At 36.6% G+C, this 26,968-nt stretch overlaps 1 protein-coding gene and 1 pseudogene across 1 annotated transcript; both read right to left on the bottom strand.

Moving 5' to 3' along the window:
• Positions 1–2,334: 2,334 nt before the first annotated feature.
• On the bottom strand, positions 2,335–10,129 carry LOC149805097 (endoglucanase-like). The gene is made up of 3 exons (XM_089935866.1): positions 10,053–10,129; positions 5,399–5,647; positions 2,335–4,692 (listed from the first exon to the last, which is right to left on the bottom strand). The coding sequence occupies exons 1-3, from the start codon at positions 10,090–10,092 to the stop codon at positions 4,370–4,372; spliced, it is 612 nt and encodes a 203-aa protein (XP_089791992.1). The 5' UTR covers positions 10,093–10,129; the 3' UTR covers positions 2,335–4,369.
• Positions 10,130–18,120: 7,991 nt separating this feature from the next.
• Positions 18,121–24,158, bottom strand: LOC149805096 (endoglucanase pseudogene; annotated as a pseudogene).
• Positions 24,159–26,968: the final 2,810 nt, after the last annotated feature.

The following is a 26,968-nucleotide window of genomic DNA, read 5'->3' as shown; positions in this document are numbered from 1 at the left end:
TCCATTTCGTATGTTGAGTTTTGAGATTGTATCTGTTGAATTACACAGAGGTGATTTGACATTTTATTGTGCTAGTCAGAATTGTTATTTTTATATGGTGAAATGATGTGTTAGTGTTAAAAGTAACATTACACAATGTCCACTTTAACAATTCAAGATAATATAGAGTATTAAGATACTTCATTGGTGTATTCAATTATGAGGCGCCATTACATTTCATGTATTTATAGTTTGAAAGTTACCATTCACAGGTCGAGAATTACTATGAATTTCTTTGCTAGAGGTCGCTCTCGTGAACGGACCTCGTTATTTTAAACAAGGAGGCGGCTTCTTGTTGCTGTGAAATTCAACAGATGAAATCTAAATACTTGCCATATGAAATGGAACTTTCATCACAAACAGTTGCATACAACGTGTGAATTAGGGATTCTCCACATATTACTTTGAAATTTCAACTGCCGCTGTGTAATTCAAAATATACACTGTAACAGGAAATAGAACTTTAAACAACCACTGTATCATTCAACATATAAAATCTAAAATCTCGATCTCGAAAATGGAACTTTAAGGACATGCAATTTGATCCAACACGTGATATTGGATTTCTCGATATACGACATCGAAATTTCAACTGCAACTTTCTCATTGGACCAGGTTTTGTCCGCTACGGCGCCTCATAGCCAAGGGTCTTGAAAGGAAGTTATTTCAGATTACAGGGAATATGAAAATGTGGTATCCCTTAAACGGTTTTACCGTTCATACAAGTTTAATTACTTCAGGTGCCCCAGGTCTTTAGTTTCTATCCAGAAGTTCCAATGGGCTGAATTCACATATGATTATGGCTGATATGATTTATGAGACCAAAGCAACACCCCTCACATTTCAATTAACAAGAAATGCAATAATATTTTTCATGTCTGTAACTAACATAAAGGACATTATAATCTAAAGTAATTTCGCAGTAGTGCTAACTGAAGCAGTTAATTGTCCGGCGAGGAGCCAAAGCTTACAGGCCACAAAGGTTACAAGGGAGACTAACCACAGCACCTTGGTCTCTATTAATAACGTCAAAAGCGCATTAAATAATCGTTACACTAATCTTGAGTAACACTTTTATTATGGCAGGAGGACATTTTAAATTCATCATGCATAACGTAAGGAAAATTACAGCTGACTTATTTTATTACACAGAATATAATTGGCTAACCTCTTAGTAGATGTGACTTAAAGAAACTACACAACAATCCTTTATCTCTTGTGTTCATTACGAAGGAAATCGAATGAAACTCTTTCAGTCACTTGTATCCATATGGTAATTTAACGTGAATTTGATTTTTATATTTTGATAAAATGTTTCCATGTGAAGTAAACGTATATATTTTCGATGCCGCTGGGCGAGTCAAGAATAGCTGTAAATAGCAAATATACCTTTAAACATCAATGATTGTCCATCGCTTCTGCAAGGACTTGCTACCCAAGGAAGCAATGCTTACTTTTAATTTTCTTTTATCATTCAAATTGTTTCACATCCGTTCTTTTCTCATCATCTCCATTCTGTCCTAATGAAGTTCATTATTTTCTCCTCATTGTTTCAACTTTATACACAATAACCAACAAAATTTAATTAGCAATGTTTTCTTTAATATTCTTTACTTTCTTTATTCTCATCTTGTTGCAGATCCTTCACTGTTCATCTTTGTGCTTTGTACTATTTAGCTACATGTTGATGTTTAATAATAAGATTCGTAACTGGCTTTTGAACAACTTAAAATTTCTTTCATTAAAACTCCAATTCATCTGCTATATAGTCACATTTGTTTACAATTCTGTTATCGCCAATTAAGAACGTTATGCCATTGACTTTCATTCTTATCATATATTGTACATCTTGTAATTTCCAAATTGACATTTATAAAATAAACTGTTTAAGCTAATCAAAGCTGTTCGTAAATGAATCACATCGAAAATGTAAAATGAATCACAGCGAAAATGTAAACTTGCAACATAGTTCAGTAAATATTACTGATTTTCCTAATATCTTAGTTGTGCACTAGCATTGTTTTCTTCAATTTTGTTATGATATTGGTTTTGTATTCCTTTTAAGACCTCCATCAAAGCCAAAACAACCAACACACCCAACCCCAAGCAAAGAAACAATCAAAAACAAAACAAAGATAAAATATCACTAATAATTTATCCATTTGCCTTTTGTATTCTGCAGCCTGTAAAATGTTTTCCAAGCATAATACTGCGACATACCTTTACAAAAATTACCTGTTCAGGTTACTCTAATGATGACTATCATGAGAAAAAGTCCTATTCATACACGGCAGGTGATGACAGGCAAAAATGAAGCAAAATTCCCATTTTTTAAAAGAAATTCATCACTGTAAAAACAATTCCATTTCAAACATACCGATTGTTACGAAAACGATTCCTATGTTTCAAAGAAGCATGCACAAATAATAAGCAAATTGAATTAAAATAAAGGAGCATACCTTAACGATATTACTTCTTTCCATCGTACGTCTATTCAGTATGTTAAAATTGTCACATAATTAAGTACCACAAACACGCAGCGAAATTGTTGGTACGGGAGCGTTCCTTGATAGCACGTTTGGTAAGTGTGCGTTTCTTTAGTATCACAACATATTTAGTTAAGCTAGTTAATTAAGATAGGTTTTTTAATCGAGTCGTCAGAAACACCAGCATTTTTGTATAATTGCAGTTGCATCAGTTGATATATGCAGGGATGATTTCCATTGGTCAGAACATATCCATGTGATTATGCCCAGTTGTGTTTGTTTCTCGATAAACTGTACAGAGAACTACTGTATACTTCTAAAAATAGAATCACCTGAAAAGCAACTAATGTGAACACTGAATCGGAAGGTATGCACACTACATGCCTTTAAAACGAAATAAAAAGGCGTTTTTATTTTATATTTAGAAAATGTAATAAATTAATTTTACAGAATCAAATAACAAATCATAATAAATAATGTATTTTGCTCCGACATCTAATTACAGCATTGAAAGGATTAATTTTCCTTATCAAGAAAGGTTCAGCATCACGCCTCAAGCCTTTCGAGGAATCCAAATGTCCCATTATAACTAAAACATATTCAATAAACCAAGCTTCATTTTCATGCTGAATATTTAAAAAATTATATTGAATATATTCGTCACTAATGACACTGTTCTGAATGTGCCCAATTAGACAATGCATCAGTTATGATAATTTAATATCCATGTGCCTTTGTCAGTCATTGAGTCTGTAGACGGATGAATTTCTGTCTTACACTTTTGCGAACAAGGCTGCTCGTATCAATAACATAGCTCAACTTGGTCAGCTCGAGTCCTTTCATTGACTTGTGCATGGCTAATTTGTACAAATTAGCCTTTTACCTGGAATACTTCAGTTAGTTTTTTTACCACAGGCATTGAAATATGTCGTTACGAGTATTTATACAGGTTTTGAGGTTATACTTTACATTGGACGTAAAAGTATGAAATGTTTAAAGCAAAACAAATGTATTTTCACGCTACTCCCTTGTGTGTGTGTGTATATATATATATATATATATATATATATATATATATATATATATATATATATATATGTATATTCCGAACTGTTCATTTTGACTGAGCGTATCAGTTGCTGCCTTTGTTAGGCGGACACATTTACAAATTCAGGTGACCGTCGATGGTCACCTTGGGTATAACTCATTACAAAGATATCTACCGGTCGCAAAAAAGTGACACGTGGCTGCCTCGAACATCTTGTTGGCATCACAAATATTTTTTTTTTCCAGCTGTAGTTGTTGTTATCAGAGTGAATCTCATAATGAAGCCTTACAGATATTACAATTACATTGATCATTTGAATACATTTAAATTGAATGAATTTGCGTATAATGAGTGAACATATATTGAAGATGGATCTTCGTATCTTAGTGATATCTCTTTTTGAGGTTATGTAAGCCTATAATCTTTCCGATTGAATTTTACAAAATGAAAAGTTTCTTCTTTACTAAATTCATTTTCGTAGCTTAGTTAGAACCTTCTATTTTAATTTATTTTTAGGATTTGGTGTGACCATAATTTTACCAGCATCAATGTATCATGTCTTGACTTCAATTATTACTATGAAGTGTTTAACTATTATTAAGGAGCATCAAAATCCATGAGTTAAACTCGCCCATTCGTTCTCTTTTATATCGTTACTCCCTCCCGTAAATAATTTGGGAGAAGGAAAAATATTGGTTTTTATTTGATCTGGAATTAACATGAGTAAATATCGGATACCCAGACTGGTTTAGGAAATATAAAGTCATTAAACGTCATTTTCCACTTAATTTCTATCTTATTTTCCCTGATGACCACATTGACATTTGTGATACATGCTATTGCTTGGGGTCTTTGAGTTCTGCTGATGCGCTTGGTCACAATTCACTTCCTCATATGTCACTTCCGGGTTGGGACCTCCCCAGCCGATTGCTCTAATCTGCCCAGCTCCATTGTCCAGATCAAAATGAGCATGGTAGCCATGTGTATTGAGATAGCCATTGTGACTGTCCTGGTTACACCAGGCGAGGTTTGGGTTCTCATTAGGGCATAAGTTGGTCACCATGAAAACATGGGACTGGCCGGCAGCGACGGCGCTGCCTTGTCCAGGCACAAAACCACCTACAATAAATGAAATAATTACATTTAACCTTGCCTAATCAAAGCACTTGAGAGACAAAAATGTATTGAAATACAGTACAATTTTCATACACAGAGACCTACACATTTGGAAGTGTTATATAGGTTGTTTGTTTAGAGAGGTAAAATGAATTTTCTTGGGTCTCAGTTAGTGAAACGATATGTAGCCAGTCGGTATGGGATGCTGGGTGGTGAGAATGTTAAGTATTTAGTTTGAGTAGAATAAGTTTCTGTCCTAATGCGTAACGGAGTGAGAATATTCGACCAATCTCCAGAGTCGTCAATCTTGGAATCTGCAAGTTTTCGTCGTAGATATTATTTTTTCTTGTGAAATAGTGGTGTTTCCTACAGAAGATCGATAAACTTCTCTTAAATTCTTTTGAATGAGTACAAATGATTCTATTCTATCTGCTCGAAAGGCCAGTAATTGCAGACGGAGGGCATTTCTGATTAATTAAATTCTATAGACGCGGAATACTTTGAAATTGTAATGTTCGAAGTGTTTGCATGCATGGACGGATTGCTGGGAGGGTATGTGGGTAAATGGAAGGATGATAGGATGGCCTGTTGTGGAAAAAAATGCGTGAATGTACCAAGGGAATATACATTCTTGATGGCTGAATACACCGAATGCAAGCTTTATTGAGTGCATGTTTGGATGTATGTATGTGTGTAAATATGAACATACCAGTTGTGGTCAGTTTAACGCATTTTCCACACATATGTCCACACCATTTAATACTCGGATTGCTGTCAAAAACATTTTGACTGGCAGCTGCTGTAAACCCGGTGTGATCCCAGTCAAACTGGCTACCGCCATTCACCTGACCACATCCGCATGCCCCCATGCGGCCGTCAGTGTAAATGGTCGTGCTGGCGCACATTTTCCCATTATGCTTTCTTGGATTTCCTGTGCATTTCTGCTCTGCATTGCATTCTGTATAGAAAAAGTTTTAAAAGCATGTATTAAGTGAGTAGAGCTTTATTTATGTCACCTTAGCATTTGCATTTGGTTTAAGTTATAGCGACATTCAAAAACGGTTATGGTCTAAATTTCTGGACAAATCTATGTTGTTGATGGAGACTGTGGCTATATCAGGTTCTTTTAAACAAAGTCTGAAATAAATCAGCTAAAACGTTCTGTCAGAGAATTAGGAAGTCTAGCTCTGCACATTGTAAGGGTTATGATGAAGTCATCATATGTTGACTGGTCCCATATCTTTATTCCTTGCTTCGTTATATAATTCAGGGAAAGCATTCAAACTAGGAATAGAACCAGATTATTTTCGTCGCTTTTTGCATCGACATTAAAACATGTAAAATATTTTGAACCGGAACTAAATGGGATAGAGTCCAAATTTCAGACGATGAAAGAGGCAAAGAGGCATTGCTTGTGCATGATCAAGACTACGATATATTATGCTCTGCATCGTGTATTGCACAGCTGGTGATTCTTGAGTGAGACCAATAGATAACAACACACACACAAACATGCACAGAAAACACACACACACACACACACACACACACACACACATATATATATATATATATATATATATATATATATATATATATATATATATATATATATTGTTACAAGCCAAGAGTCCTTACTTGACCGAGCGGTTGTCAAACCCTAGCGCGATTCTCGCTAGAAGTCATAAGTTTACCCGAACTTTCCAAAGACTTCCACACAACTTCAGTTGTAAATTAGAAAGCCTGACGTGTCTATTCTATACCTAAATTTTACTCTGATTAATGCAAGACAACATATAAAACAACCTGCCAAATATCTATCAACCGCACACCTGCATGGTTTATCTTCACCAGGTTTCCGTACCACCAACCGTTCACGCCTTAGAAAATATACGAGTATCCCCTTACACTGGGAACTATTTTAACTCCGCCACCTTCGGCCAGTCAATGTATGCTTTCCAGGCACATTTCGCCAATATAACTGCACTACATTTGCCCAAATGACGCCATAAACGGTATCTGCTGAGTCCCTTCTTATTTATTCCCTTGTGTAATTTACCGGTTTTCTACCGTAAATACTGCCACTGCAGCCACACCACCAATGTACACCACTAGATTTTGATATGGACTATCTTACGACAGGGACATTCATTCGGTTTTGGCCTGAATTCACTACTAGTGAACCATGGTATCATGGAAACTCACTAACACTTCACTCCGTGGCGTTTGCTCCTAGTAAATGGCTAATTATTTCGGGCTAGGGATATTTCCATTGCGCCGAATTCCAATAATCACACAAGTAATCACGCAAATCTAAGAATTCCTTAAAACGGGGCGCCATAACCAAATGTGCATACTCATATATATATATATATATATATATATATATATATATATATATATATATATATATATATATATATGTATCCTAGGACCGTTAACTATAGGTAGACAATGCGACACAGCTTATATGAGTTATGATTTTATTTCCAGTAATTTTATCTGGTGGTTTGAATATGTAGTCTCCGATTAAAGATTTTGGATTTACCAATTTTAAACAAAAAATTCTCATTCGGAATTTCGAATGATATTTTGAATGTTGTTGTTCAAAATGATGAAAAATCTTTTCAAAACTATCTCGTTTTGATGGTGAGCTATAACATCGATACACCCGTTAGGTTCGACACTTAAAAAAGTGAAAAAAGCTATAAAAGGAGTCGGATTAAGCAGATCGGGCATTGTCACTATTCTTTCTCTCTTAAGGGCTGTTGGTGATGCACGATTGAGCATAGGTGGGTGGTACTCTAATTGTGAAGAAATGGATACAAATTATGGCAATATTGATATCCCATTTTATTTTAATGTGTGAAAGAACAACCTAAAATAAAAAATCCCATACCCTTTTTTCCACAGACTTTGTCGAAATGTACAGCAAAATGGAGTCTGTAAGTAGTGAAAATAAAATGCAACTGACACTTATGAATAATCCATTTGGGGTAAGGAGAAGTGGAATTTGTATTAAACTTGGAGAAATTGAACATGAGCTGTGGTCAGTCCTGAACAACCTTGACAGCAGTTCCAAAAACAGAAATGCTACGAAGGCATCTATTTGCCATAAGCAGTATTATTTGTCGTTTATCTGATTTGAACCACACTTTTGCTTGGCAGGAAGTACTTTCTCACACACTGGCGGAAACGCATACCACAACGACAATAGTTTTCATGCTTACAAGCAAATTCAACATATATCCAAGTTATACATACATGTAAAGTATTTTAGGACAAGTGGCTAATATCATTTACTTTTCATTATCGCTAGACGGGTATTAAAAACGAAATTATCCAAAGATATCAAGTTCGGCGAATTAATATTTAGAAAAGATAAAAAGCAACAAAATGTAAACAATCAAATAAGTCATTTTATTATGTTTTTCAGGAATGTTTCGGATTTCTCTTTGCTATTATCATTACCGACCAGAACCGTGCTTTCAATTTGAAAAGTTTGATAGCCATCGTGTTGCAGGGTATAGTAGTTATGTGACTGTCTGGTAAGAGAACGGTTTAACGGGAAGAATACCAATATGGCATCCCCCATTATATGGCATAATGGTCTTTGCCACGCGCTTTATATACAAAGCCCAATGTATATGAAAAATGTAATGCTCCTTACATCTTGCTTAGTCTTCTTGCAACAATATGACTATGTTGCAGCAGCTCAGTTCATTTTCAATGCCATGATCTATTAGGCATAAAATGCAATATCAGTTTAAATATTTTAGCTCATATAAATCATCATCATCATCCCGTAGTCTAGTAGACCTTTGGGGCACCGCACAAGACCGAACAAACATCTTCCTCCATTCCTCACGATTTTTCCTTCTTTTTCAGTGAGTCGCTCAATGTCAAGCCTGTCCGCTCTCGAATGTTATCACCCCACCTCTTACTTTGCCTGCCTCTCTTTCTTCTTCCTTGTACAGTGCCTTGCAGGATTGTCTTGGTAAGTCCTGATGATCGTGAGACATGCCCATACCACTGCAGCTTACGTTTATTTCACTGTGATTAGGAGGTCATCGTGAGGCCAAATTCCTTGTCTTATCCTTTGCTGTATTTCTTCATTGGTGACATGGTCTTTGTATGTAACACTTTCCTTTACTTTCGCGCTCGCCATTCCCCCGCCCTCTTTCTCATGTGAGTAACATGCGTTACCTAACTTCTTTATTGCGTTCTCTTTTTTCTTTGTTTAGTAGTACAGCACTGGGAAGTATCGATTCCATTTGACATTTAAACGAATTGACTACTCAGTCAATAGTTTTCTAGCGAAAGGTGAATCAAACTCAACGGTTTAGGCGACGATTCACTAAACATAGGAGGACCATCTTTCATTTAAAGCTATAGTCGTGGTGATCTGGAGTGAAGCAGAAAATAACACAGGTTAATCATTATGATCTGGCCCTATTTACCATTTACCTTTTAATTTCTTGTACCGTCTGTTAGGAGTTTTAGCGTTGCTGATACTTCTTATGGATGATGACTACAACGTAAATTATTGGGGTTTCATTTTCTTTTGTGCTGAGTCCACTGATCAATATAATTAAGACTCTAAATGTATCTCTTAACTTCATTACAATTGACACGGGTCATACCAGTCAACTCGTGTCAACATTTTGTTAAAAATAGAAAACTCTCAGTGTGTATAGAAATCGAAATTGAATTAGTCGGTAATACATGGAAACCTATACATAAAGGACATTTGTCTTCTAGAATAGGTGTCTGTACACAAACGAGATATCAAAATTCAACAAGTACTGCATCGTCGCAAGTCAAGGGAAACAATCCACCACGATCCTATATCCGTTTTAATAAAGGAACGCAATTATAGTACATAATGATCAGATTATAGGTCTGGCACTCTTTATATTTGAAATCGGTTATTATTTCTACCAATATCTGTAAAGACAAGAAATAAACTTCATATTTTACAAAATTCATCAAGCAGGAAATCGACCACACCTAATACAAGAGCGTCCTTCAATTTGCTACTGCTATTCATGCATGTATGATCAATTTGTAAGCTTCATTACTTCGTGAATGACGTCAAATATGAGATCCAACTCTTAAATGCTATTTACGATGTCAATAGCAACGAAAAAGAAGACAAGACAAGGATTTAATAATAACATTACAAGAAAGAAAATAAGCAATAACTAAACTACTACTAATACTGCTAAAATAAAATTAATAATAAGAATAATAATGACATAAAGAAATAAAAAGGTATTAGTGTTAATGATGTTTAAGTATCATTTTCAAATTGCGTCTGCACTAAAATTAATTTCCTTAGTTTGCTATTGTCAAATTCTCACCAGAAAGCAACATGATAACGAAAGTTGCGAGCAGGAACATTGTGAAGTATCTAGTCTCCAGTCGGAACGGCTTTGAAGTGGTGTCTGGGGCATTTTAATAAGACAAGAGGGCCTATTTATACTAGATATAGTTGTATTCGTGCCTTAAACGTTCTAATCAAACCGTTCCATATGCACACTCACACGCTGCTTTGTGACCCCCAAATCGTGACGGACTTTTAACTCTAGAATTAAATGGTTGGATATTCACTGAACTGTACATTTTACTCAATCACTCATAAGTGTAATAAAGTAAGAAAGACTTTATCTTAATTTTAGGTTAATAATCTAACATAAACACCCAACACATGATAATTTAATACTTGTAATTCCAAATTTCTTCATTTTTGTGGTTCAGGCAGCATATTCCATCAGCAAAATATTTGATTTTAGTTTAATTACATGAGCATTTTCACATGAAGCCAGAATGCATAACCAGACTCGTCTTGCCAAGAGTCGTCGATCCATTTCGGTCGTCGTGCAAGTAAAACTAACTGATCAGCAATCTCTGTCACGTGATCTGTTCTGATCAGGATCACACAACACAAGAGTTTATGAGGTGCACAATAAAGTTTCGAAATTAAGTTTTCTTGTTGTTCAGCAAACATACTTTTCACGTTTAGGTTGCGTTAATCTTGCATTCTACGCATTTCGATGGTTCAAAAATAGCCTACTTCATAACACATTCGGGTCCATTCTAAGTGAGATTCGCTGTTTTGTCATGTGACCGTGACCCAGAATTGTTCTTCAGTAATTTATGCAACTACAGTTCCAAGCCAGTGTGTACTTTTTTATAGGGTTGAGTGTTGGAGTTTAGAGAGGACTGTGAGATTTAAGTTTTTGAACTTTCGTCTGACGAGAGATTTTAACTGGAGTTGACAGTTTTGATCTGACGTCATATGACGTGAGTGGAGGTGGGGTGGGTAGGACGTAAAGAGTTCCTAAGTTCGTTATTTGGAACCGAAGTCAGCCCTCAGACTTTACAATGTGTATAATAAATGCCCAGACCAATATCACGTGACCGAACCATTCATACAATTGGAAATATGGACATGCATTATCTCCCATGTTCATTTACCCTACAATAAAGGTAAAATGTGAGTTACGGGAATAGTCAGCGCAATGGTAATACAAATATATTAAAGAGAGAAAGAGGGCAAGAAGAAAAAATTTAAAGAATACTTTATTATCGAATTATCTTTAACCTTTGCTCACCTCAGTATTTGCTGGTACATGTCAAACGTTTAAATTTAGATGGTAATGAACGATTGTTCAATATTTCTCATCTTTACATCAGTTGAAGCAATTTTTAACGAATCGTTCCAAAGAATCAATACAGTGTGGTTGATTAAACAATATCTTGACCGTTGACTATGCCATATTAGACCTCTGTGGTTTGGACATTTTGGTATCCAAGGTAATCCTTTTGCTCTTGCTTGTTTGTTGTTATTTTGTTCTTTTTTGGTGGGATTTTGTTGGGCCCTTCCTTGATGCTTTTCTGTTTGTATTCGATATAATCCCAATTTTTTCAAGATAAAAAAACAGACGAATAATAGATCCATCAACACCAAAGACTGATTACAATCACCGATTTACCATTTTGGTCAGAGAAAAGGAAACAATCAGAGAATGTATTAAAGGGAACAAAACAGGCAAAAATGTACAGCAACTATATACCTGTGTTTGTTAAACAAATATACGTGGATCACTTTGCGCAGACAGCAGATTCTGGGGTAAAAGGATACTTAATCAAAGATGGCGCCAGACCTATCAAAATCTAGCCAATCGGTTTGGTATGTTTTGGTATGCAGGTAAAATTAAATACAAAATTTCCTTCCTTCATGACCAACGCTTTTTTTAATTGCGCGGAAAAAGGGAAACAAGGTATCCATAGGTCTCGATTGTATGTAAAATATGATACGGGGTCAATTCTATGCAAATCAAGAAAAGGACGTATTTTGTTCTTTTCTTTGAAAAATGTTTTAGTAAGGGCTATCAAGATATTACCATTTGAGAAATTGGTAGGAGGTCCTAAAGGTAAACTTCGTGCTCGAAATGTACAAAATCGTTAAATCTTGCATTAAACTTTCAACTGAACATAACGTCCCTTCAGTCTCATCTTCCCATCAAATTGATTCGTGCCTTGTACGGCATCAGTCGCGAAAAAAATACATAAATACGTGCTTGTGTCTTAGAAGCCAGCCTCAAAGAAGTCTTACGATGGTTTACAGTAACATCACGTCAATTACTGTAAGGCATCATTCAGATTCCTCATCGAACCAAACGCTTTTTGACAGAAACAAAGTAGCCTTGACACAACTGGCCGATCCTCGCATTGTCACTCAAACCGAAAAGCAAATTATTTTGAAACCTGGAGGGAGCGGTTTTCTAGGAGGTGTCATCATTCGCTACCTCTTAAAATGGGATCCTAATGCCCCCAAAGTTCTCCCCAAGAAAAAAGTCACTCTCGAAAAAGCCAAACGAAACCCAAAGAAGAAAAAGAGCAACGGTGTCAAGACCAGGTCACAGCCCCAGAAAAGAAAAGTCACCAGAACAAGAAAAGCCATCAGAAAAAAGCTTCTACTCGCTAGAGAGACACTTCGGCCAGTACGCAATCTTAGATTAGCAAACCACGACCTGCAGTGACGGTGACCGCGTCTCCGGTATTCTCTAGTTCTTCCACTTCTCCGTTATTGCTGATGCCTGCCAAATCCTATTTGAAACTCGTTTTTTCTCATTTGATGAGACCATGGAAACCCAGAGATCAAAAACATCTCTGAAAATCAAAACAGTTTTGATGTCGAAGTTTATGAAGATCAACTGCAACAATACTTGGTCACTCACTCAGCTGTTGTAACTGCAGCTAACGCTAAACCAATACTGCCGAAAGAGCAACTTAATTGGTACACGTATGGTATTGGATTTTGTCCTGAATTGTATGACAATTTTGGTTGAAAACATGAATATACTGAGGGGTGGCCTCATACCAATTGTTACTACCAACCTGGATTTTGCAAAATGTTTTAATTCCCCGGTAGAACTGAACCAAGTGCCGAATTTGATCTTTGTGTACACAGATGTGGTGGAGTACAACGTGGTGAGACACACCTCCGTACCGGTACTGCGTGTCATTCCTTTCAAAGTGGATTCTGCCACGAACGCTGATGAGGAAGGTGGAAACACTTATCACGTTCACCGCGAGTTTGTACATCCTCACTATTTGCCCGTCAGTAAGTCGTATTTTGACACTCTCAACATTGCTATAAAAGGAGATTTGGGACAAAATATTTCATTCACCAAAGGGAAAGTCACGGTGAAAATCCATTTTCGAAAATGATTATCTAATGATTCGTAAGTCATGTATCCAGTGTACCTAGGTATCGCTCGACAGCGAGGACATGGTTTAGGAGATATGTTGAAATCAGCCTTTCGTTCGGTGACTCCGGTGTTGAAACCGATGGTGACACGAGAACTGCACGCTTTGAAAGAGAATTTCTCCAAAATGTCATCGACAGACAAAACCGTAAAGAAGATTTCTTGAGAGCAGGCAAACGGGGAAACATATTTTAGGCCGACGAAAACGCCTATAATTGCCCTGGGCAATGCTGAGTCAGGCATTCATGCTTCCCTTCAGAAGCCTCCATACTCATAAAGTTAGAAAGACTAAGAAAAGAATAACCGCCCGAGACTTAGATGTTTTTGATTATTAAATAATTACAGAAAACTTGGACGAGTAACTTTACGAAGCTTGGAGTCTCATCTCGGAAGAAGCAGTGTTGCATCAGTGGTTTAAAGACTTGAGTGAACATTCCTTTCCTCCATTGATGACTCTAGAGATCAATCACATCGAAGCTCTCTTGCCTCAGAGTGCAGAGACGAAACGAAGAAACGGTTACTTGTCAGACATTTTCAAGCAAAAAGTCAGGATTGAATTGATCACGTATCATTACCCGTGAAGAAAACCAACACAAAATTGGATACCTGGGAACCTTATTACCTTTTGAACCACAGTTCATACACTGCTTCTTGGAATCCTTTGTATGCGCTAAAGATGAACTACCTCATCGTAAACCTCAAGACCATCAGGTTTATGTCATCAACACGGACGATAACCATCTCTCAGGAACCCACTGGGTAGCCGTCTACTTTCCTAGAGAAGGTTGTGTGGAATATTTTGATGCGTATAGATAGCCCCCTTTGGAAGATGATATCATCGACTTTATGAGAAGAAATGCTCAGACAACACGATTTAATAATATGAAATTACAAGACATAGATTCCATGCTGTGTGGACAATATTGTGTATTTTCTTCATCAACGCAGTCTTGGATATTCTTTAGAACATTTATTGACTTATTTTGATCGTCACTCCTCTAGAAACGATGAGAAAGTGGATCGTACATCGATATTTTTGTGACCATTATGATTATCTTTTGTCTTTAGCTAGGAAACGAAGTGTAAATTAATGGCCCAATGAATTCCAACTTCATTTCACAAGGTTGTCAACTTTGTCCAAAATAGATGGTTATTTGAAAAATTGTTAGTTGTTTAATGAATTGTTAATTTTAAAAATTTGTTGATTTTCGGTTATTAGTTATTTGAATAAAAATGTTGTATTTTGAAATAGGCGTCTGTCGTTTGTTTGCCATTTGTATCATGAATCATTTTCTTTGACTTCTCTCTATCCCTCACATCAATGTATTCTAGCGTTTCGACTCTAAACAGTATAGGTGTGTTTTCTATCGCGTCGGCGCTTGAACCTAATAAAGCGGAGTAGTCTCCAGTCTCACCATCCATTGTTGACTCATCGTCCTATGAAGATGTGCTCAAGACTAGCCAGGTTGAACGAAGATTACGTGAATTTGCATCGTGTCAGGCAAAGCCTGATACCGAAGTCTGAAGAGATAGAGAATGTCAGAAAGTTGAAAATAACTGAAGACCTGATAGAAGAGCTCTTCAGAGATGAAATCAAGAAGGAGAAAGAAGAAGGAACGGAGAGGTACATACTTCAGAAGCAGCAGAGAGAGCATCAGATTAAAAAGCAGGAACCATACAGAGGTTTTGTCTACTGCCGTGTAGACACCAAAGAGTTCTCCTTCTCTTTCCGAAGAAGCAGACCCTAGTCTGTGGGAAAGCCTGCATCCAGACGAGGACGCAATCTTAGACCATAAAAGTTTGTCATAGCTCCTCGTCCACAATAAACAGCCCTTTTCAGGGCTACCCAATACTTTAGAAAAGAGATATTAATTCAATTGCCAATAATACGTTAATAAGTTAGAAACACAGTAATGCGTCTATAAGCACTTCATGTCTTTATCTTTGTTAGGAGTGCGTGTATAAGCACTCCGTTTTCAGTAGCTTGTCAAATTTTTAAATACGTTTGTCAGCAGCAAGAGCCAAAACAAACACTAGCAGCAGTACCACAACCTGGACCAGTACCACGGGTGTGGCATAGAAGACAAGAACACTTCAGAATCCCACAAACGGAAAATTGGGATTCTGAAGCCAGTCAACCAGCCTCTGCTCACCCAAGATCAAGACTGAACTGTGAGCAAGATTGGAGTTGGAGATGTGTTTGAGGGGCCAGGTCTGGGAGATGCCGACATTAGCTAGGTGTATCTGGAGTTCCAAACAACAGCCCTTTTCAGGGCTAATCAAAGCTCTAGAAAAGAGACACTATTCAAGTTCCCAATTTGTGTGAATGTGGAGTAGTGTAAATATAAACACTCACTCCATTTATTGATGTTATTGTGTCTGTGTGTGTGTGTGTGTGTGTGTGTGTGTGTGTGTGTGTGTGTATGAGCTCACTAACGTTTGTGTGAATAGTAAATTATTGGGGTTTGTAAGCGCTCTCTAACGTTTGTGTGCATAGTATATTTGTGGCTGGTTTTTTCTCCTTCCCGTGTGTGGATGGTATATTTGTGGTTAGTTGTTTGCTTCTTTGCGTGTATGGATAGTTTATTTGTGGTTAGCTTTTTGCTTCTTCGCGTGTGTGGATGGTATATTTGTTGTTAGATTTTTGCTTCTTCGCGTGTGTAGATAGTAAATTTGTGTTTATTTTTGCTTGTTCGCGAGTGTGGACAGTATATTTTGATTATGGGTTTTTTTGCTTCTTCGCTTGTGTAGATATTAAATTTGTATTTCTTTTTTGCTTATTCGCGTGTGTGGATAATATATTTTGGTTATGTTTTTTGCTTCTTCGCGTGTGTGGATAGTATAATTTTATTTCGTTTTGCTTCATTGCGTGTGTGGATAGTATATTTTGGGTTTGCTTTTTGCTCCTCACCTCTGTGGATAGTAGATAATATGTGAAGTGAGTGTAAGGGATGTTTTCCTTGACGTCCGTGCTTGAAGAATATAAAGGGAAGCGTTCATCATTCGTGCCATTCTTCGGAATAACAAAAGAAGATGGCTTCAAAGCACCTTAACAAAATGAAGAAGTTACAAGACGTCCTCGACAATTTTGGGATAATAGAGCAGATGATAGTAAAACTGGAGGAGGAACGATATTGGTATAACCCCCATAGAATCAAGCTGGAGAGAAACAATTTAAGAAAGTTAAAGGAAATAATAAGAGACCTGCTTAAAGAAGATAAGGTGGAGAAGGAAGATGAAAAGGAAAGAATAAGGATGAGGGAGTGGAATGAAAAAATAGAAAAGTAAGAAGAAAATGAGAAGAGGAAGAAAGAGAAGGAGAAAGAGAAAAAGGAGGAGGAAAACATGAGAAGAAGAAGAACAAGAGAAAAAGTGTAGGAGAGAAAATAAGAAGTTGGTAGAAAAATAGAAGAAATTAGAAGAAGAAAACACATAGGTCCTTTTAGGGGCTACGCATATGCCTGGAAAAGAGTAGCTTTCTTGCCTTAAATTTTGTGTGTGTGTGTGTGTGTGTGTGTGTGTGTGTGTGTTGTATAAGTGTTTGTTACTGTATGATGTCTATTGTATGTGTTATATAAATCTAAATCCCACTCTATCTTCCCGACTAAGTTCATTCTGGTGCACACCTGCACACCCACTCTTTACTCAGTTATGTGACGTCACCTCACATGGTTGCAATATTGTTACCAATCTCCCATACCGTGACGTCAGACGCTATACAGACTCCACTTTCCCTTGTCCTTATACAGGCACACGACCTTTGTGACTGGATTTTCCATTGTCGCCAAATCGCCCCACTATTCTGTTTATATGTATAGGGTTTAATAGCACTAACTATAAGTGTCAGGCACATTGTAGGTGTCAAAAATGGCAACATCTGCAAACCTTGCCACAAGCACTCAGAAAGAGAAATACTTTTCATAAGTAAATATATATCACTGAGCTAAAGAAAGAAAGTTTGAAGCAAAAACGTCTAGATCAAAGCATTCACCAAAAAATCAAAACGGGTAAAGCTCCTAAAATACAATCTCAAAACGTTTTTGTTTAAAAATATAAACCCCATTATTTTAAAAAGTTCAAGACATTGTCAGTTGGCACACCATCACGGGATGTATCTCGTAGCAGAGTACCTCCGCTAGTTGCAGTTTACGATACGTAAGAGGAGGCATCGCACATATTCTACATTCTCGAGGGGATGTGGAAAAAGAAAACGCGGTTTGTTTTTCTTTTCACCCCTTTCTCTATATAGAAACAGCATGACCTTTCTATCCATAACACATGTTGTGCACAATTTGCATATAAATGCAGCATCTGTACAGTACATGCACATGCGTATAATTCAGGGCATCTACATCCACTAGAATCTTTAAAAATTGCCGAAATATATGAACCATTTTGTGGTCAAATCTGCAAAGTGAACGGGAACAAATATTTTTTTACAGTTTCTATAAATAATTAAACAATTCTAGTCATATTATTTTCCGACTTCCGAACCACTTTCATTTGTATGTGGAATGCTCTTTACGCAACAAAACAAGCGAGGGGTATAACAGAAATTAACGAATGAAGATACAAATACAAGGATTATGCTATTAGTTTTATATCAGTTTATTAAGATTAATAGTAAAATCATTATAACAGCAGAAGCCTTTAGCTACTTTTTCCTGCCATGACCACTATGAGTGCACTCGCATGGATGGTAATTGCTGGGACTTGTGATCAGCTTGATGTGCGTGTGCACAGTCTACGACCTCATACGTCACTTCTGGGTTGTCCCGATGTAATGTTTGGGTTATCTGATGAACTAGATCAAAATGGACTCCGTATCCGAATTTATTTACCGGATGAGAAGACGTCTGGGCACACTAGTCAAGGTTTGGAGCTACATCGGGGCACAGGTCAACGATCATGAACACATGGGATTCACCCACCGGAGTGTGACTACCGTCGGAAGAAAAACCACCTGCAAAGAATTTATCAATCAGGTAGTTAAGACTTCTAACTTGTAAAATCTACTGAGAGAGAGAGAGAGAGAGAGAGAGAGAGGGAGAGAGAGAGGAAGAGAGAGAGACTTTCAAATCTACATCAGAATTGGTTATTTAAATATTTTAATTCACGAATACTAGATACCAGTTTTACTTATATTTATTATGCTTAGAGTTTTTATTTTGTTCATTTAATGCTTTTTAAGCATAAAATATTATTGCTGAACAAACTCATAAATTGTAGCGGTCCGTTTTGTTTGTATCTTATAAAACAAAAATCACCAGCTCACGCTTTATTTGACCAGACCAGTCCATCTGCCATTTTGCATTGTTATTGGAACCGAAACAATGATTAGACATACGTTTGGGCAGAAATCTGTGGTCTTACTGTAAACTCATTACCGTCTGGTATAATATCCAAACACTAATAAAAGATGTGATTTTAACTCCGATTTAATTAGGATATATAAATTTTGTTTGTTTTAGCCCGTGGGAAGACATTGGCTTTTCAATGATAATGAAATTTGACAAGACAGACCTCAATATGCAATTTGGAAGCTATGTTGATTCTTTGTAACCACAGTTTCGTGATAATGTTAAGATACATGAAAAGAGATATTGTTTAATGAGTCTTACTGGAGATTATTGTGCATTATCCTGAAAGAACCACTTTCCAAAAATTAATATATTTTACATATCTATAATTGCAGTTCTAAATAGGATCATTAAAGACTGTATAAATTATTAAACATGACCAATGACTCTAACTTACATCTGCCAAAATCGATTATAAAAGCTTGACACCTAGCATTACAGTACATACAGTATCGAAAACCTGTTGAAAACTAAGCCGGACAGGACAAATAAGTCTTCTCACGATAACCAGAAAGAGTGAACGTAAGATACAACAACCTACCGGTGGTGGTACGGTTGACACACATACCATATTTTTTACCGCACCATTGCTTATTATGGCTATCAAAAAACTGTTGGTTGACGGCAGCTGTCCAACTAGATTTGCCCCAGTCCAATTGATTGTCGCTTTGGCCATCGCCGCATCCACATATTCGTTGTATTCCATCGTGGTAGTTTTTGGTAGAAGCGCATGGCTTACCGTTGTATGTTCTCGGAGATCCGTGACATTTTTGGACACCCTGGACAAAAGCTTATTTGAAACACAGCACATGTTATAAGACAATGATAATTGTCCTGTTTCAAATAGTATAGATGCGGTGTCTCGAAGTTTTTTATTAATTGATTTTATTTTTCTTAAGATACTCAGAATAGATTAAAAATCAGATAATGTAGTAATGACAAATGCGATATGCAAGGGAAACAAAAGGAACAGAAACACATACGCAACATATATTCTTTTTAGATACACAGTCTTGATTATACAAACTCTAAGTGATATGGACGTTTGTGATCTAAAAATGTTTTCCGCTTCACTATTACAAAACCCAAATAACAAGAATAATAAGAATTATTTCTAAAACAAGAAACTTATGCATGATTGTGCCCATTTTAACTTCTTTTGTACTTAATAAAGATGTATATTACCAACGTTTATATGTCCTTCAACAAATTTAGGTGCATACATTGGAGGATTTTCCTTATTAAATCTGCCAGTGAAAATATAGTATTTATAACAAAATAAGGAAAAAATGCAGAAAAAAGATCCAACCAATTATATATTTCCTACAATATTTCTTTCTTGTAATATTTAGAAAAAATGCTGTAAAATATTATTTTAAATATGACAGTCAAAGAACTTATGTTCTACTTATATTCTTTCTCTTAAAAATTTATGTGTGATCACATAATATGCTAATTAGTTTGAATTTTCTTTCTTACAATATTTTGCTTAAACGGTGTAAAATTTTCTGTTTTACAGTCGTAATAATTTGAAGTAATGTTACATTCAGAGAGGAAACGTTTCACAAATTGTTATTCTTTACGCTTATGAAACGTTCATGTGTAATGATCTAATACGTTAATTATTTTCAATTTCCTTCTCCTTAAATTACAATTATCCTTTATTAAATATAGTTTTGTTGACAATATTTCATGACATCCCGTTTTCATTTCTAAGTATTATTTTAACTCTTACTATCTTGTAGATGTAGTGAATGACAAAAAGTGGAATTATATGCAGCACTCCCTCATTGGCATCAGCTAATCGGATGCCAAGCATCATTCTCTCTTTTCTACCGCCACATTAAGAAGAAAAAACGATTAAGTAATACTTCTTATTTTACGGTTGGATTTGGAAGTACTGAAAAATATGCATAATTAAGGGCAAAATAAAAGTTTTCACAATTAGAACATGACCAACTAATGAAAGAGAATTCCTCCACTCCAGGTTGCCAATATTCTTTTGGCGGTCATTAATTTATACTCTAGTGTTGATTTCCACCACAAGGAGTAAATGTATTTCCACCATAAGGAGTAAGAAAATAATCGATTCCAGGGAATTTAAAAGTTACACCACGAATAGCCCAACTACAGATACTTTCTGTCATCAGAAAATTTATTTGTTGTCATTCCAAATAACATTTGATTTCGTAATGCCCTAGTTAATGCTAGATGTTAGGAAAACATATTTACAATTATATATAGTTTTTTTTTAGGAAACGATGATGTTCATTAAGAAGAATTTTAAAAAAATCATCGGTATATTGACCCAAACTGTATTCACTGGCGTGGACCACACCCCATTTATTTTACATCTGTTACTAAAGTCTCAAAACAATTGAGACACACTTAAAGGGCGAGGGGCTATTTTTAAAGTCTTAAGAATATATATATATATATATATATATATATATATATATATAGATCATGCAACCTTTGCACAACGGTTTGAACAACTTACTTGAGTCGCCAAAGATAAAAGAAGATTGTAAACCTTGTGAATCTTTCCCCCGGATGTACCTCTGGATCGATTCAAATGTTTTTAATTTTCTTCAAAGTATATAATAATAACAAACCATATATGTAGTTAGTCATCTAGGTGGAGTATGACATCATATAGAAGCACGGTGTTTTCTTTGGTGTTACTGACAGAGATTGCTCACCAAAACAATACTTTCTAATGAAGGTAATTGGCCAGTAGCATTGGTTTTACTGTGACTCTGAACACATTGTAGGCTATGATATCCCGAGGAAATGGGAGCTACATGCTACTTAGGACATATTTAGGAGGACGATTTTGGCTAACCTGAGTGGGTATGGAGCCCACAACCCATGGAATCGGAGTCCGGTGCTCCACCATCGAACCTATTGTGGACCCTAGGTTAATGATGAGCATTTCTGGGAAAGGGTATTTCTAATATACTGAATGAAATAAATCAGATATGGAAAATAAAAATATAAAATATTAACGTTTAAACTTCCATTTCTGCTCCATCGTCTAAAAGCTGTACAGAATAAAACACGACTTTTTTAAAATAGAAAATTGTATTTAATACACCGATGATTTTATCCACCCAGCATTTGTGGAATATTCGGAGATCATGCAAAGGATTCAGGACATTCATTGAAAATAATATAACTATATATGACCATATTTACAGAGCCACCTCATTTACTTCCATAACTTCCAAAACTACAAAAGACTTATAAAATTGGTACGAGCATCTGTCTCGCTAGGCTAGAACATATTTAAAACATAAATTATAATACAAATTAATATTTAATTCATATTTTTAGTTACGAAGTTACAAAGAATATAGCAAAAGATGAACCCAAGAAAGCAGAACCGATGGTCAGCACATCTTCATGCTTCAGATCAGCACCTGGCCAAGTGCTTTTGCAACATAGAGAGAATGAAGACACCTTCAGTATCTAAAGTATTTTCTATTGAATCAGTTGGTTGCGAACCACAGGATTGTATGATTACCAGTTGATTCCGTATCACTTGCCTGTGTGTTTACCAGTTGGTTCCTTACCACTGGCTTTTATTTTACCAGTTGATTCCGTATCTCTGGCATGTGTGTTTACCAGCTGGTTACTTACGTTTTACGTTTGCTACGATTTTCATGCTTGACGTACTTTGGTCCCGCACCTCACCACTTGACACTTGATTAGTCATGTATGCTTTCTGCTTCCACCACTTTTCTCCAGGTTAATAGGCTATGTGTTGCCCACTGACCTGTAATTGTTCTGTTGCTACTGGTTTTATGTTGCATTCCGCACCTCAAAACAAAGACACATAATTTTTATAATGTTCAAATCTTGTTCGGTTTTCCATTTTCTTTCTTACTACTACCAAGTTCGTGTCTCATCTCACTACAGTGAACAGCGATGTTCATAATATTACAATAATGGTTATGCATTTGAAACAATTGCTTCGTAGTAATACCACTGAAATATATGTAATTGTTAACTTTTTGTGGCATTTCTGACAGAATTCCCCTTACAAAGGAAGCTGCGGCGTCGTCGCAAATAGCAGGGATTTTCATGCAATTTTCAGCACAAGTGCTTCAATTGTTTAGGGGGACACCCATTCATTCGCTGTCCCAAACCAATTTATCAGCCCTTTAAGGTACTTCCTCAATACAGCCAGCAACCGCAGCCACCCAACAACCTGTTTGTTCGTTTCCAACGATCCGAACAAATTCGAACCACTAACCCGAACAACAAGAAACCTGTCGGCAAATAGTGCTGATCTTTTGCCTACCCCGGTCAGAATAGACCGCTTGCAATATTGGCTCCACGATTTCGATCCTACCACAAAGGAATACCTGCTTTTAGGTTTTCAAGTGGGTTTTAATGTGGGTTTTAGGGGGTCATTGCAAACACACGTATGTAATAATCAGACTAACTCATCACCTTTCCTTCCCAACGGGCGATTCGGTTAACGATGTAATTCCAACTCAACAATCAGCAGTGCATTACGAAGGCATTGATAATGCCATCCAATTATAAAACAGCTGGGTAAGGGGTGTTTTATGGCAAAAACAGACATATAAAATGCTTTCCGCATTCTTCCTATTCGTCATTAGTTTGGCTTTTTGTGGCGGAATATGTACTACTTTTACAAATGCTTACCAATGGGTTATAGTTACAGTTGCCAGATATTTGAAACCTTTAACAATGCTATTCAATCCATAGCGAACACAAAGTTATCTATAACACACATGACACATATTTTGGACGATTTTTTGATACTAGATGCAACTCGTATCGAATGCTCGCATAAGCTCGATCGCCTCCTGACTGTATGTGACGACATCGGCGTCCCTATGGCTGGGGATAAATCATTTGCACCATCAACAACCATGACGTACCTCGGATACGAATTGGATTCCGTGAGAATGGAGGTTAGCCTTCCCATGGACAAACTAGAAAAATGTAATGAACTTATACATTCATATCTGGCTCGAAATAAAATTACTCTCAAGGAGTTGCAATCCATCATAGGTACTCTTAACTTTGTTTGCTCAGTAGTTTTACCGGGACTAGCTTTTCTTAGGCGACTAATCAACCCGACAATTAGCATCTCAAAATCGCGTCACCACATTACACTAACAAAAGAAGTAAAAGAAGATTTAAGGTCGTGGCAAAACTTTTTAACCGGTTTTAACGGTAGATCTTTACTCTTACCTGACATTTGGCTGACTTCCGACACGTTGGACTTGTACACAGATGCTTCTGCCTCAGTCGGATAAGGTGCGATCCTAGGCACACACTTTTTCTGTGGCATTTGGGATAAGACATCGACATATCAAAATATAACGCTTCTATAATTCTACCCCATCGTTCTGGCAGTTGAGGTCTGGGGAGAAAACTTATCAAATAAATGTATATACTTCCACACTGACAATCAGGCTTTATTTGAAATCATAAACAAGCACTCCTCTAAGGACACAAAAATCATGCATTTCATTCGCAAATTTGTACTATCTTGCCTTAAATTAAATATCTTGTTCAGAGCAAAACACATACCGGGTATACGTAACAGACACGCCGATGCTCTTTCTCGTCAACAGATTTCGAGTTTCTATGGCTCCTTATGCGGACTCACACCCTCATCGAATTCCGCTTCTTTTAACCTTGCCCAGCTAGAGAGCACTTTTGACCATTTGCTTAAAAACATCCTACAACCAGCTACACAAACCAGATATAAGCGGGCTTGGACGCTATATAAAGAGTTTACATCAGACCCTTTGACCGAGTTCTCTCTCCCAGTTTCAATAACCAATTTGGCCCTTTTCACAGCGCACTTAATCAACAAGAAATATGCAGCATCTTCAATATCCAGGTTTGTTTTGCAGACCCTTCTTCATCATTTCTTATTCAAAAACTCGTTCAAACCATTCACAAAAGTAAATCTCACGATGTTCGTTTGCCAATTGACAAAATTGCGCTGGATAAGCTTACAGTTTCTATGATGCATACCAGCTCAGACATTTCCAGGCGTACCATGTATTCGGCCATGTTTACATTGGCTTTCCATGCCTTTCTCAGAATAGGAGAGATTACAGTGCAAACAGCTGCACATCAGAAAGATAATTTAATACAATTATCTCAAGTCACATTTTCCCACAAGCGTCTTACAATCACTTTTCGACACTTCAAACGGCTCGGGACAACCATATATATTGCATGTTGCTGAGAATATTCCATTTTCGATTATGTTAAATTGTATAATTCATTCCAATGTTGTGGCTCTTTTCTTATTCATTCCAATGTTGTGGCTCTTTTCTTATATTCTAGACAGAAACGTGGTATGTTTAGCGTGAGACAATTTTTTCTTCAAACAAACCTAAGGAATGTCCGATTTCGTTGCTTCATCAGTTATTTGTAATTATCGTCATCCTTTGTATTTTGTTGATATATATTTACAGTTTACAGCGTGGAATTTTTTTAAAATTGATTTTCCTTGCTTTATATAGTGTTAAAACACCCTTAGTAACGACAATACGCTACAATTATTATTGTTTTAGCAATAAATTTGACACATCATTACATTGAATTACAAAGGTACATGATCATGTAAAACTGGCAAGAATTTCTTGATATGTAGGACGATCGATATTATGAGTTGGCATAAGTATGCTAAAAGTTTGACCATTTATTATGAATTGTCATCAAAACGTTTATCTATTCACTTCTCTTAATTTTATAGCCGGAGTAAATTATCTATCATGCTTAGAAAACGTTATTAAGGTTATTTTCAGATAAATAATAATAATAATAATAATAATAATAATAATAATAATAATCCAAGAAAGAAGAAAGAAACGGCGCGATACTTTTACAATTTTCGCTTTTATCGTTCAAGATAATGTTGTTGATCATTGTTTACAAAGATATTCAGAAAGATAACTAATTCCCATTAACCATCTCAGATGATTTTATCAATTTCGAATTTAAAATATCAGAAAACAAATATGAAATTGAAAAGGCCACGCAAGATATATATTGTTTTTCCAATGTCCATTTGGATGCCGAGCAGAAAGTGCCATATTATTAATAGTAATATTAAAATAAAGTGCTTCCACGATGCGGGGCGAGAGAAAATTTCCACGATCGCAACCAATCATGAATGAGAATAAAGATCAAGTATTTCATGAACTTATATGGACCAGAGTGAGAGAACGTGAAATGTTAACGCGTAGACATATCAAACTAAGAAAGAGCAAATAGTATGTAACGTGTACCATCTGTCTGATAAAAATATTGTATTGTAGACTGTAATGGTCAAACGGGAGTAATTCTGAGATCATTTGCACAATTATCTGTGGTCTTTACTTCCCTCTGCTGGAAGAAAAGTATCATCTTACTCAAAGACAAATAAATAATTACTGGAATCGCTAGTTCTTCTTGGCATCCGTCCGTCTACGGGAGATGATGGCGTAGCTCCAAAGTAAGCTTTTGTCTATCCTTCTTTCTAGCTCTCTTTTCATCTTGTTTTATTCTTCTCTCTTCCTCTGCGTTTTGAACTCCCTGCCTGACAGCTAGGCGCCAGCTGGAACGGTTGTTTGCACAGCTCTCCCAGTAGTTGACATTGATCTTTGCCGTCTTCATATCGTTCTTGCAAACATCTTTGTAGCGCAGATGTTGTCGTCCAGTTGGTCGTGCACCTTCTGCTAACTCCCCATATAACAGGTCCTTGGGAATGCGTCCATTCTTTTGACATGGCCAAGCCAGTGAAGGCGCCTCTATTTGAGAATGGAGAACATGCTGTTCATGTTCGCGCGTTCTAGAACCTCTGTTGGGTACGTTGTCCTGCCTCTGGATGTGCAGAATGCGCCCCAGTCATCTCAGGTGGAAGCTGTTGAGTTTCCTCTCGTGTCTTGCATAGGTGGTCCATGTTTCGCTGCTGTAGAGAAGTGAGCTGAGTACGCAGGCTTGGTAGACACGCAGTTTGGTCTTCTCTGTGAGGTTGGGGTTGTTCCAGACTCTCTGGTTAAGTCTGACCATCACTGCTGCTGCCTTGGCAATCCTGCCGTTCACCTCAGAATCAATGGAGAGTGAGCTGGTGATGTTAGACCCGAGGTATGTGAAGTT

Source organism: Sinohyriopsis cumingii, chromosome 2 (assembly GCF_028554795.1).
Source record: "Sinohyriopsis cumingii isolate HCF-2022 chromosome 2, ASM2855479v2, whole genome shotgun sequence".
In the NCBI taxonomy this organism is placed as follows: domain Eukaryota; kingdom Metazoa; phylum Mollusca; class Bivalvia; order Unionida; family Unionidae; genus Sinohyriopsis; species Sinohyriopsis cumingii.
This window is presented reverse-complemented; position numbering and strand designations above follow the sequence as displayed.

What these genes read in the sequence shown, in the direction of transcription:
- LOC149805097 (XM_089935866.1), bottom strand. Translation starts at nt 10,092, where the DNA reads ATGTTCCTGCTCGCAACTTTCGTTATCATGTTGCTTTCTG. An exon ending in CGTTATCATGTTGCTTTCTG is followed by an intron (nt 5,648 to 10,052) that starts GTGAGAATTTGA and finishes TTTTCTATACAG; the next exon opens with AATGCAATGCAGAGCAGAAA. An exon ending in CGTTAAACTGACCACAACTG is followed by an intron (nt 4,693 to 5,398) that starts GTATGTTCATAT and finishes CATTTATTGTAG; the next exon opens with GTGGTTTTGTGCCTGGACAA.